The sequence below is a fragment of the Plasmodium gallinaceum genome (assembly GCF_900005855.1).
Source record: "Plasmodium gallinaceum strain 8A genome assembly, contig: PGAL8A_v1_108, whole genome shotgun sequence".
Lineage (NCBI taxonomy): Eukaryota > Apicomplexa > Aconoidasida > Haemosporida > Plasmodiidae > Plasmodium > Plasmodium gallinaceum.
In genome coordinates this window covers 618594-632730 of record NW_021628228.1, presented here as the reverse complement: position 1 = coordinate 632730, position 14137 = coordinate 618594, and the positions used below count along the sequence as shown (strand labels likewise).

At 16.5% G+C, this 14137-nt stretch overlaps 3 protein-coding genes across 3 annotated transcripts; 1 reads left to right on the top strand and 2 right to left on the bottom strand.

Annotated features, from left to right (window-relative positions):
- Nucleotides 1-4272: 4272 nt before the first annotated feature.
- CARL (cyclic amine resistance locus protein, putative) lies at nt 4273-8625 on the top strand (the record flags this gene model as incomplete). The annotated part of the gene is made up of 9 exons (XM_028670294.1): nt 4273-4605; nt 4714-7188; nt 7285-7457; nt 7558-7594; nt 7701-7802; nt 7917-8032; nt 8129-8185; nt 8369-8441; nt 8530-8625. 9 exons carry the CDS (start codon nt 4273-4275, stop codon nt 8623-8625), a joined length of 3462 nt encoding a protein of 1153 aa, XP_028527061.1.
- Nucleotides 8626-10567: 1942 nt separating this feature from the next.
- Nucleotides 10568-11083, bottom strand: CYP19A (peptidyl-prolyl cis-trans isomerase, putative; the record flags this gene model as incomplete). The annotated part of the gene is made up of 1 exon (XM_028670293.1): nt 10568-11083. One exon carries the CDS (start codon nt 11081-11083, stop codon nt 10568-10570), a length of 516 nt encoding a protein of 171 aa, XP_028527060.1.
- A 1437-nt stretch (nt 11084-12520) lies between these two features.
- Nucleotides 12521-14095, bottom strand: Prt1 (RNA triphosphatase, putative; the record flags this gene model as incomplete). Its single annotated transcript, XM_028670292.1, has 1 exon — nt 12521-14095. The coding sequence occupies one exon, from the start codon at nt 14093-14095 to the stop codon at nt 12521-12523; it is 1575 nt and encodes a 524-aa protein (XP_028527059.1).
- Nucleotides 14096-14137: the final 42 nt, after the last annotated feature.

Below are 14137 nucleotides of genomic sequence, written 5' to 3'. Positions count from 1 at the left end.
TTTTTTTTTTTTTTTTTTTTTTTTTAACTATATTTATATAAATGAGCTTTAATTTGTTAGGCTCAGGAATTCACATGTTCATTTTTTTGTTTATTTATTTGTTCATTTATTTTTAATTACATATTTGTGTGTTTATTTGTTTAATTTATTTTACTATTTTTTTTTTTTTTTTTTTTTTTAAATTAAGAATTACGTAGTTATTATAGTAGGAATTATTTATGATAAATTAGACAACTCAGTTAATGGTAATAATTATAAAATAGATAAAAGTAGATCATCAATAAGATAGATAATTATGATAAGAATGAAAAATATAAAAAGATAAACTAAGATAAAACATTTGAATATATTAATAATAAAGAAAATAATATAGAAGACACTTATTAAAAAAAGAAAAAAAAATATTAAAAAAAAATTTTTCTTTTAATGAATCAAGTGGTTTAAAACTAAAAAATTTTAACAATAATGAATCACATAAAACATGTTATATCATTAATACAAATAAGTCATTCAGAGAATAAAAACCTAATTAACATAAAAGAATTTAGTTAATGAAATGAAATATATAAAAGTGATAAGGAAAATATAAAAAATACAAGTAATGGAGCTAATAAAATAAATATTTTAAGAAATAACTTTAATGTCTCTAATGATTTTAATAGTGTTAATAATAATAATGAAAAGGTGACAAATAATTTAAATAGTTTTATTAAAAGTAGCAAATTTAATAATTTAAATTGTAACGGTAATATATTTGAGAAATCAAAGAATGAATTAAAAATTATTTCAAACAATTTAAATAGAGAAAAACAAGAAAAATTTATAAATATATATCAACTTCAACATGAAGATAAAATTCATATATATAAAAAAGATGATAATTTATAATATAAATGCATCACATATAATTCTACTCATATTTGCCATCTATATAAAAAAGAAAGTTTATATTCAATCACGAAAAAAAAATAATATTGAACATAATAAATATTCACAAGTATGTTACTTGAGTTATTTTTTTGATAATTATATTTATAATATTATAAGCACCAATATATTTAAGAAGATCTCTTATTTTTTTCACATATTTTTCTACTTTCAATAATTAATTTAAAAATAGACATAAGTTTCAACATAATTTCTAACTATAATATAAGTTTAAAAGTAATAAAATTTTGAATTATATCAATTTATTATTTATATTTGTTTTGTAATATTTTTTTTTAGATAAAGTTATAAGAAAAGATCGAATGTTCATTTTGTAAAAAAAAAAATGCAACAATTAAATGTAAAAGTGAAAATTGTAAAAACATTTATCATTATCACTGTTTATATGAAACATATAATGAATTTTTCATAGTAACAAAAAAAAAAAATTTTTAAATTGTGGATTTATATTAGCAAATCCCTTATATAATGAAATACTCTTTTACCCAAAGTAAGGAAAATTTTTTTTAATATGATATTTTTTTATGATATAATATAAATATGTATTTTATTTATTACTTATTTATAATTTTATTAATATACAAAATGCTATATATAACTTTCTTATAGGTCTTTTTTAGAAGAAAAAATCAAATAATGAAAACATATGTATGTTTTAAAAAGCATAAATCTAAGAAAATGGATTTTTATGAATAAAAAAGAAGAGTATATAGACAATATATATAATAATATGAGTTTATATTATGATGAAATAATGGGCTTAATTTATACATCACAAATAAATGATGAAATTATTTTTTTTTTCCAATATTTTTAAAAAAACTAGTTAACTCATTTTATATGTTGTAAAATATAAGTCATCCTTTTAGAGGTTAAAATTTTTTAATATGCATTATATATTTCCTAAAAAAAAAAAAATAACAAAAACACTGTTATTTTTTTAAAGTTAAAAATAAAAAAAATCTACAAGGATTTAAAAAATTATGAAACATTTAAAAAAAAAAATAAATTATTACATGATGACGGAGAAAAAGAAAAGAATATAGATGAAAATAAAAGTTTAAATTACAATGATAAAAATTATTATTTCTATTCTTTATAAATAAATATTAAACATTTAATTTTAAAAAAAAAAATATTATTGCACAAATAAAATAATAAAAAATATACATTATTCTCCATACCTGTTACAAAATAATTCAAATAATCAATTCATTATTTTAAAAAAAATATCGTAATAATAGTTTTATAAATTTAATACATAATTTAAGAAAATATATAGAAGTTGAAGTAAATTATAATATTAAACTATATAAAATAAAAATAATTTATTTAAAAAAAATGAATTTGATTAATAATAGAAATGATAGTTTACACATGAATTCATGAAACAAGTCACTTTATTATGATGAATTTTCTAAACATTATTATTATGATTTAAAAGGTATAAAATAAAAAAAAGCTTTTAAAAGAAACATGAATTCGGTTTTTATAATTTCATTATATAATTTAATTCTTATTTTGTTTATTATTTCTTTTAACTAGACATTTACAAAAAAATATTCTTATTTTAAGAATATAGAAAAGATGTATATAAAATATTTGAAAATGACCCTTTTGTTGGATTAGATACAATTTTAATTGCATTTTCACATGAAGAAAAAATAAATTACAAAATAAAAATGAAAAGAATAATATTTTGCAAAAGAGAAAAAATTGTATATCCTTTCATATAATTTTAAAATATATGTAACGTTTCTTTTTTCAAGTTGATAAATACTTGGAATGTTGTAATGAAAAATAAATTCCACGTTTCTTTAGAGAAAAGTGAAAAAATTAAAAAAATCGATGAGTAATAATTTTAAGGAAGCTTTCGATAGTATGGAGGATGTTATGAATTAAAAGAAAGAAAATAGTTGTGCAAAAAATAAAAAAAAATTAAACATAAAAAAATAATTAACAAAAAAAATAATAAAACAATATTACAAATTATAAGTATTTTTTTTTTTTTTTATTTATTGACCTTATTATGAAGAGTTTATGGAAAATATTCCGACATCTTTAGTAAATGTATAACTACAAAGATGGACAAAAAATTATTGGTAGATTATATCTATATTAACTTCATTAACAATTATCAACAATAAATTATAATCAAAATAATAAAGAGTAAAATAATAATAATTAATATATTTTTAAAATTTATAATATTCCTATTTTTTCTTTTCCTTTTTTATTTTTTTACTATAATGTATATTCTTTAGGTATTATAGAGACATAAGTATGTTTTTTTATGATCTATTTTTATTAATATATAATTGCAGACATTCGAATAAAAATAATTATTTATATTATTTTTCATTAAAACTTGAAGCGCATATATATTATTTAGCAAAATTATACTTGTATATATATTTAAATAAAAATATTAATTCTATTTATATTTAATTTTGTAATTAATTTAAAAATTATCCTTTATTTTATAATTATTTCTTTACCATCTTGAAAAATTTTCTTCTGCTATGTATATATGTTTATTTGTAAAACTAAAAATTTTTTTGCATATTATATTTATCAAAATCATTAAATAATTTTTGAAAAAATGAAGTTTTTTTTTTTTTTTTTTAATTTGGAAAAATAACAATAATTTTTTGTAATATAAATTTTCTAATATTTCTTAAAGTATTTTAGATGCTTATGATTTTTATTAAGTTATTTTATTTAGTCAATATCTTGAATCCTTTTTTAATACATCATCGAATTGAAATTTTTTTTTATTATACATGCGAATAAATAGGTATATTATTCTCAAGTTTTGTGAATAACTTTTTTTTTTTTTTTTTTTTTTTTTTTTTTAATTTGTATATCAAAATAAAAAGTAGAAATATCAAATAAATATATTTGTTTACACTTCTTGTTTATTTTATTCTTTTTACGAACATCAAATTAAAAAAAAAAAAAATAAAATATATAAGATAAAATATTTAATGAGAAAAAAGAAAAATAATTAGAATTACATTTCATATGAAAAATAGTAAATTTAACACTTGTAAAAATATATCTCCATATTTTACACAATTTTAATATATTCTAAAGTTTATACAATTTTCTACACTTTTTTTCACGTTAAAATTTATTTTTGTACAGTTAAATTTTCTAATATAGAATGTAAATTAATATTAATTATATATATTTTAAAATTATTATTTGAAAAATAACATAAATTTAATATCTTTAAAATAAATATATATATATATATATATATATATATATATATATGAATTAATTCACTTGATAAATTTTTTTAAATAAAATGATAAAGACATGCATAGAATAACATTGTACGATTTTATAATTGATGAAATAAAAGGAGGAAGATATTATGATTCATATCTTAGTGATAATGAACATAATGAAGAACAACTTAAAGAAGATAAAAGAACAAATAATTTACACGATAACGAGAAGAATGAAAATGAAGATAATAAATATGATTTTTATAAATTCCTTGATAATTTCTTTAAATCAGATTCAATACCAAATAATGCATTAGAACATATGTTAAATGTTCCATATTTTTTAGAAAAAATTATGAGTTTTTCTTTTTTATTATGCTTGGATAATATATTGTATGATATAACTTTTATGCCTATACAAGTATATATATATATATATATATAAAATGATATATTTTACAATTCTTAATTTTATTTATTTTTTTTATAAACAAAATATTTTTGTATATTATTTTCTTACTTTTTTTAGGTTATTAGATCAATATGCATTTTAATATATGTATTTTTTAAAAATGCAAGTCAACGTTTTTTATATGTTTTTTCAAATGTAAAAAATTATAAGTTTTATAAATATGCTACGAGTAATTTTAAAAATTTTAAAAAATATAAAGTAGGAGGAATAAATAGTTGCAATAATTTCTCTTACATTGATAGAAAAGACAATTTTAAAAAAGATATTAATTTAAAAAAAAAAAATTTCACAGATTTTTATCCAAAAAATAAGAATTCACCTAGAAATTTTTTTACATATTATCATACAAATGATTTTAGATATGATATGAATAATTCTAACTCTGAATATAGTTTAGATGAGAAAGATTTTTTTACAAATAATTCACTTAATACTGGCAACTTAATATGTAAGTTAAAAGATAATAATTTTATAAAAATGTCTAATTTTAGTGAAAATTCTGAATCAAGTTTAATTAAAAATATAAGTTCTGTAGATATAAAAAAAGATAACATCATGAATACGAAATTAATAGATAACAAAAAAAAAAAAAAAGAAAAATTCAAATTAAAAAAAAAAAAAATAAAAACAAATAATCAAAAATCATTTGATAGAACTACAAAAAAAAATAGAATAAATAGTTTTTTAAATATATTTAAACCATTTAATTTTATAAAGAGGAAAATGTATCATTATTTAAAAAATATTAAAACACAAATTAAAGATTTATATAGCAATATTTACATAAATATTGCTCATTTTATTAATATTAACAAATTATATACACTTAAAATTTTTAATAATGAAGGAAAAAAGAAAATCATTACTAGATCTCTTGAATTAAGATACATGAATAAAAGAAAAAATAACACAAATGAGGAATTGTCTGATATTTCTAATAAAAAAGTTTTTAAAAACTACTTAAAAAAGGATACTATAAAATATAAAAATAAAAGAAAAAAAAGTATAGAAAAAAAAATACTAATAGAAAATGAAAATTTAGATTTAGAAAACAGTCATAACATTAACAAATCTTCTATCTATAACATAAATAATAATATTAATAAAAAAATAGAAACTAGTAATTTATGCAACAATGAAGTAGAGAATGAGGAAACAAACTATAAAAATCTAAAAAATTATTCAGAAAAAAATATTTTAATGAATAAACAAAAGAATATAAACTATATTCATTCTAATAATAAAAGTAATTTTTCAAGTAGTATTATATACAAAAATTATAATTTTATAAATAAAAAAGATAAAAAATTAAAAAATAAAAATAAAAAAAATAATTTTAATACAATTAAAAATATGATAAATAGTAATAATAAATTTAATGATAAGGATATCTTACATAATAATAATAATAATAATAATAATAATTTTAATTTAGATAATAACTATAATAATGATACTAACAATCATTATAATATTGAAACTTACAATAAAAATTTCAGTAAAACTCTTTATAAACCAGAGAGTTATATTATTAATCACAACACAAAATTTAATAATGATTATGATATATTTTTGGATGATAAATTGAAACCATTTTACTCATCTTATAAAAGGAATAGTGAAAATTATATATATAATAAATTTAATGAAAAGTTATCAGAAAGGAAAAAAATGAAAAATTTAGCTAAAGTTAAAAATATGAAAAAAAAATTATTTCAACAGCATTTAAATTCATTAAAATTATCATTCCCTGAATATAGTGGATTAATAAGAATATCATTAATTTTAATTTGTATTTACATTTTTTCATTTGTAGATACATCTCGAGTTTATCATTATATAAGAGCACAACCATTTATGAAATTATATGTAGTTCTAAACATGTTAGAAATATTAGAAAGATTATTAAGATCATTAGGAAAGGATTTAATTGATAATGTGATCAGAACATTTATTAGAATAATTAATTTACATTCATATATTTATATTATACGAAGAAATTATCAAAATAATAATGAAAATGAAAAAGCAAATAATAATAAAAATTATATAGAAAGTGAAAATCACTTAAATAATTATATTGATAAAAATGAAAAAATTGATATAAATAATTTTGATAATAAAAACAAAATAAATAGATTCACTAGCCAAAATAAAAATAAAAAAAATTCTTTTATAGATAGTTTACAAAAAGAAACAGAAAAAAATGAAAATATTTATTTAAACTATAGAGATATATATTATAGATATAACTTTAAAAATAAAATTATTTCTAAAAATACTTATTATTATGAGAAAGAAGAAGAATATTTTTGTTTAGATAAGAAAAAAAGGAAAAATTTTTGGTTTTTTAAAAATAACAAAAATAATGAAATGAATAATGAATTTAAAATATCTATATTTTTTCCTTTTTATAGCATATTAATTAAGTTATGTATGCAATATATTCTTGTTCTTTTTTATATTTTGATTCATTCTTTTATTCATCTTGTTCGCTTTTTATCTTTAAATATTGCTATAAATTCATCAGAGGTAATTTTTTTTTTTTTTTTTTAGCACATATAGAAAGTTAAACTATATTATATATATATATATATATATTATATGTTATTTTTTTTTCCTTTTTAGTCAACAATGTTTTTAATTTTAGTTATGAGCAATTTTACGGAAATAAAATCTACAGTTTTTAAAAAGTTTACAAAAATATCATTATTTACAATAGTAGCTTCTGATGCAGTTGAAAGATTTTATTTATTCATTGATGCATTTCTTGTTTTATTAAAAATGTCAACTGCTTATAGGTTTCCCTTTTTTTTTTTTTTTTTTTCATATTATTTTAATTCTTATTATAATGAATATATAAAAATGTATAATTTTTATTTATATATTTCATTTTAATAGAACACAAAATTCCTTTATAAGTATTTCAAGTTGGCTGGTAATGCTTAAATAAAAAATATAAATTATATTTATTTTTTTTTTAATTTCAATTTGAATTTATCTTTTAATATATTATTATTTTTTGTATTTTATTTTTTATGCAGATAATTATTTTATTACTTGAAGTAGGAGTAGATTGGTGTAAACATTCATACTTATTAAAATATAATAATTTGAAATCCGAATCCTTAAATAAATATTTTCTTGTAAAAAAAAAAAAAAAAAAAAAAATTCTTATAAATAAATAATAATTATATAAATTCATTTGTTTCTTTTATATATATATATATATATGAAAATGTGTATCCTTTTTCTTTTAGACCCTTTTAGCTGATGTCTTAATTTCAAGAACACCAAATAATAACATTCATTATATGAAAACATCCTTTAAGGTTCCATGTAAAAATATTTTTTGTTTTTCTCATATACCAACAAGGTTAGATTATATTTTTAAAATATTTTATTCCTTAATTTGTTATTTTTTCATTCAATTTTTTTTGATAATACTTATTAAATATATACATCATTTCAGAAGACTTGGATATATGTCAATGCCAGTTGTAACTTTGATCGTTTGTTCTTTACCAAGGTTTGTATTCCTATAAAAAAAATATATATATATATATATATATATATATATATATATATATATATATAAGTAATTTTATATATATATATATGGACATATTTTTTTATTTCAAGTTTTTGAATATGTTAAAATAGAAAAATTTTCTAATATATATACTAAAATATTTACATTTTTAATTTTCAGATTAAATTATTTATCAAATATATCCTTGTTATCTTTTGCTCTATCTATATGGATTTGTTTATTTCTTTTCAAGGTTTTATAAAAAAAAAAAAAATATTATTTATATATATTTATAAAGATAATTTAATTGTTATTTGTATATATTTTCTTTTTTTTTAAAGATAATTTTATCAATTATGATTGTATCTTATACAATATCTGAAAAACATCATTTGAAAAAGTTAGGTAAGCCATATGATGAAATTAGCGCTCTATAATGAGATAATTGAAAAAAACATATAAATTTATTAAAATTTTATTTCTTTTCATTTATTAAAAATGAATTTTTAAATTATTTATATTTTTTATTTGCTTAAATTTAAAAATATTGTTTTTGTTATTGTTCTTAAATTCATTTTATTAAATATAGTGTTTTTTAATTTTCTTCATACATTTGAAGAATATCTATTTTTCCTTATTTGTAAGTTACAAATTTTTTATTTTTTTTTTTATTATTCTAAACTGATCATTAATTATATTTGACTAATAACCATTTTTTTTTTTTTTTTTTTCTTTGTCCTTTTATGTATTATTAAAAAATCACATATTATTTTGTATGCACATAGAAACTTTGTTTTATATAAATTGATTAAAAGAATTTTTTTTACATAAAATTATAACATCAATTATGTCTATTAAATATATGTAAAAAGAAAAGAAATAAAGGAATAAATATTTTTATTAAAATGTATCGTAAAATTAAAAATGAGAACTGAATATTAAAATATTATTATTTCAAATAAAAATATGATTAAACATACATATATATTAAAATACCTTTTATAGGAAATAAATATGAAATAATTAAATGTTTTTTTTTAATATTATTGATAATATGGAAAATAATATATGCGGAAAATTATATAAAAGTTTAAAGCTTTCTACCTTTGCTATATTCATTTTATCTAGTATTAATTTAATGGAGAGATCCGATTTATTTTTTCCTATTATTTATTTTTTAATTTTTATTAAATATAATTTAAATAAATTTAATACTCACATAAAAAAAAAACTTAAATATAAGTAAGAACTATAATTTACCTATATATATATATATATATATATATATTTAATTATTTATATATAGATTTTAATTTCTCTAACTTTTATTTTTAATAGATTAATTATTATTATATTTTATTTAATCATATTATCTTTGATACAAGATATTCTTTTTGCTTGTCATTGGTGTAAGAAAAATTCATTTTTACTAAAATTGACAACTTTTCAAATACTTTAATTATTTTTAATTTGATAGGGTTTATATTAAATTAATTTTTTAGTTATAAAAAGATAAGAATAAATACATTAATATTTTATATTATTTTATTTATTTCTTTTTAATAGCCATTAAAAAGTTTAAAGCAAATTCGGTTAAAATTGAAAAATATTTTTATGTAAAATATTTAATAATTTTGGTGTGTACAATTTCAAACATTTTTTTAAAGGTAAATATAAATTTTGAAAATCTTTTAAATTGCAATTTTTATGTTTTACTTTTTTTTAACCTTAGATAAGAACAATTTATATATATATAAAATTTAAAAGAGTGTACTTTAATAATAATAAGGAATTAATAAAGAATGAGGCAAACTTAAAATTTCTGATATAAAAAATTGTATATTTATATTATCATAAGTATGTATCTTTTAACTTAATTCTTATTTTAGCTTTTTTTCTAATGAGGAAATACGCGTTAAAATGGATTTCTGAATAATGAATTTGAGAATATTTCAATACGATATATTTATCAATGTTATCTTTAAATATAAAATAAATTTTATAGTATATTTTTTTTTTCTTGTTTCATTATCCTATTTCATTACATTGAAAATGTTATATATATAAATATATACTACTATATTAAATCAATCTCTCGTAAAAGGATGTTTTAACTAGCATTACATTAATAATAACTTTTATTTTTTTTTATTTAATAAAAAAAAAATATATGAATAAAAGAACGATACATTCTAATGATTGTTCACACATACACATATATATATATATATATATGTATGTATTAATTAAAAAAAAAATGCATATAAAAAAAAATATATCAATTAAATATATTGACAATTATATACGTAACATAATTAGTTATAGCTAGCTAATTCTAATAAATATGTATGTACATTTTTTTTTTTTCTTTTTTTTTTTTTATAATTCTCCACAATCAGTAATAACAACTTGTCTTTTGACATATCCGCTTTTTGCACCTTCTTTTTCCATTTCTCTTACAACATTCATACCATCAATAACTTTTCCAAAAACAACATGTTTACCATCTAACCATGGGCAAGGTACTAAAGTGATAAAAAATTGAGAAGAGTTTGTATTTGGTCCAGCGTTAGCCATTGATAATAAACCTGGTTGGTCATGTTTCACAAGAAAATTTTCATCTGTAAATGATCTACCATATATAGATTCTCCACCTGAACCATTTCCATTTGTTATATCTCCTCCCTGACACATAAATTGAGGAATAATTCTATGAAAAATTGAACCCTTATAGTGTAAACTTTTTCCCCTTGATCCAATTTTTTCTCCTGTACATAATGCTCTAAAATTTTCTGATGTTCTTGGTGTTATATCATTGAACAACTCAAAAATTATTCTTCCAGCACCTCTATTGTCAATTGATATATCGAAAAATACTTTGCTTCTTTTACTCATTTTGAATTAAAATAAATATGTAAAAAAATATAATTATAATAATATAATTTAACAATAAACGATTTTTATTTCTTTTTTTTATTTCTTTTTTTTATTTCTTTTTTTTTTCTTTTTTTTTTCTTCTTTTGTATATAACAATAAAATGTTTTTATTGTATCTTATCTCTTATATGTACTATTTTTATTTTTATTTTTTTTGTAATAAAATTTTCTTCTTTTTTTTCTCTTTTTTATTAATACAAGCTTTTTATAATTTTACTTTTTTTTTTTTTTTTTTTTTTTCATTTACATACAGTAAGAATTTTTTTTTTTTTTTTTTTTTTTTTTTTTTTTTTTTTNNNNTTTTTTTTTTTTTTTTTTTTTTTTTTTGCATTTACCTATATATGCTTAATTTTTTTTTTTTTTAATATATTTTTATCTTTCTAAGAATATATTTAAGTGTAAAATAAAAAATAAGTATTATTAAAGAATAAGTTGTATTTTTCCCTACTTAAGAATATTAGACTGTAAGTAGAAATTTTAACTTGCTAAGCTTTACAAAAAATTCAAAATATTTATATTAAAAAGTTAAATGATAATAATACATTTAATATTAATATTTCTATGTTGAAAAACTACATTAGATTTCCTATTTATATAAAAATTTTATTTCTTATTTAAAATATAAATGTATTTTAAAACTTTCTGTTTTTTCAGAATTTAATATACCCCATTTTATTTCCTTTTAGTTTTTTTAGAAATATTAATGTATTATACTAAAAAGTTTTTTCTACTAAATATACTTTTTTCTATTTAATCATATATATAAATATATATATATATATATATATATATTTCAAAATAAAAATTTTAAGTATTACATTAAAAGATGAAACTATTTTCTTTATATGCAAAAAAAAAAAAAAAAAAAAAAGGAATAAAAAAAAAATTTATTAGTATTTCTATTACGTTGATGTTATTTTACGTATAATGTTCTGATAATTAAGTATTTATATTGATGGAAAATATTTTGAGTAATTCCTATTTTACTATAAATTAAAAAACAAATAATTTTATATACATTAAAGAGAAAACTATTAAAAAATTTCATAATATTTATGAAGATATGATATTCTTAAATATAACAACATAAACCTTAATATTTTAATGAATTCCTTATTTATTTAAAACTAAAAAACTAAAAGTCATAAAAAAAAAATAGTGAATTATATTATTAAACAAATTTAAAAATATAGAAAAATAAATACTCATATTTTCATTTTCTATGTATAAATTAAAAATAAAAGCTATACAATATTTTTAGAAGATATAAAATTTATGTTAATATGAAAATATTTAAAAAAAAAAAAAAAAAAAAAATTAATAACTAAAAAGATTGATAAATATATATATATATATATAAATCATTAAATATAAATGAAAACTATCATTACTAAAATTATGTATCATTGTAGAATTCCTTATAATGACTATTATTATTATCTTGATTAGAATTTTCATTATAATTTTTGCTATAAAAGTTATTATTTTCATTATCAGAGTTATCATTGTGTTCATTATTAATGTTATCCTTATTTTCATTATTAAAGAAATTATTTTCACTATTAAAATCATAATTTTCATTATTATGATTATCTTCTATGTCAATGTTACTTTCGTTTTCACCGTTTTCTTCTTCGTCATCTTGCAATACTATCTCAATTTTTGAGTCTTTATTTATAATTTTCCATCTATTTTCTGCATAATTTTCACTAATTCTCTTTAACGATTTTTTATTTTGTCTTCTAATATCAATTAAGTTTTTAAAAATATTTATTTTTTCTTGATTTGAAATACTATTATCCTCCATTTTTCTTTTTATATTTTTTTCATTTTTTGCAACAACTCTGTACATATAGTCACCAACAATAGGAAGTACGTCATGAATATATTTTTTGAATCTTTTTTTTTCTTTTGAAGGATGATTATAATTTAATGGAGAATTTTGTAGTGTATCATTTGTATGTTTTAAAATATTTTTGCTTTTTTTTAAATAATTTAAATGACTGCATATTCCTCTAACGTTATTTACTAAATTTGAACAAATGAAATGCAAATAATTAGAATCATTTTTATTTCTCAAATTAGACATTGCTTTAAGAATGCTTTTAGATGGTATTTCAATTTCTATTTCGTATAACTGATTATTTTTTGTTTCAATTTTTGTTAAATCTAATTGTATACCTAAATATTTATTTAAAAAAGTTGTTCTTTCCTTGATTCTTTCATATACAGGTGTTGTTTTAGATAAATAAAGTTTACTTATAGGTCTAGTTTGTTCTATATTTATAGAAATACGATAATCAACTGAATCATTTTTGTTATGCTCTTCTTCATCGTCATCATCAAAATAATCATTATGATTACCCAGATAAATATTCCATGTATTAATGTTTTCTTTATATAACGATTTCACCATACTCTCATTTTCTTCATTTTCTTTATCATTTAAGGAGGTAGTTACTCTAATTCTAGTATTATTGCTATTTATTAAATAGTATTTATCAACACTTTTATCTGTTTTTAATCTTACAAATTCATAAATAGAATCATCTATATTGTTAAATGTATTCATAGACCCACTATTATTATTGCCTTCAATTAAATCACCTATAAGCTTCTTGGAATTTGAAAAATTATTTTCATTATTATTATAAGAATTAGTTTTTTTTTTTTCGGTTATATTATTTAAATAATCTAAAAGATATTCAAATTCTTCTTTATCAACACCTGCTTTAAAATCAGAATAATTATTTTCAATTATTGCATCCGTATTTATTGGTAATTTTAATCTGTTTTTATTTTTATCAATAACAATACCAACCCTTGCTTCTATTTCTATTTGTGAACTATTATTATTAATATTTTCATTATTATCAAATGCTAATATAATATTTTGAGACAATTCATAAGTAATTTTATCAATAGGTATAGGTCTGCTGCCATCTAATAATTCATGTGCCTCTCTTACCATTTTAACAAAAAAAAAAAAAAAAAAAAAAAAAAAAAAAAAAAA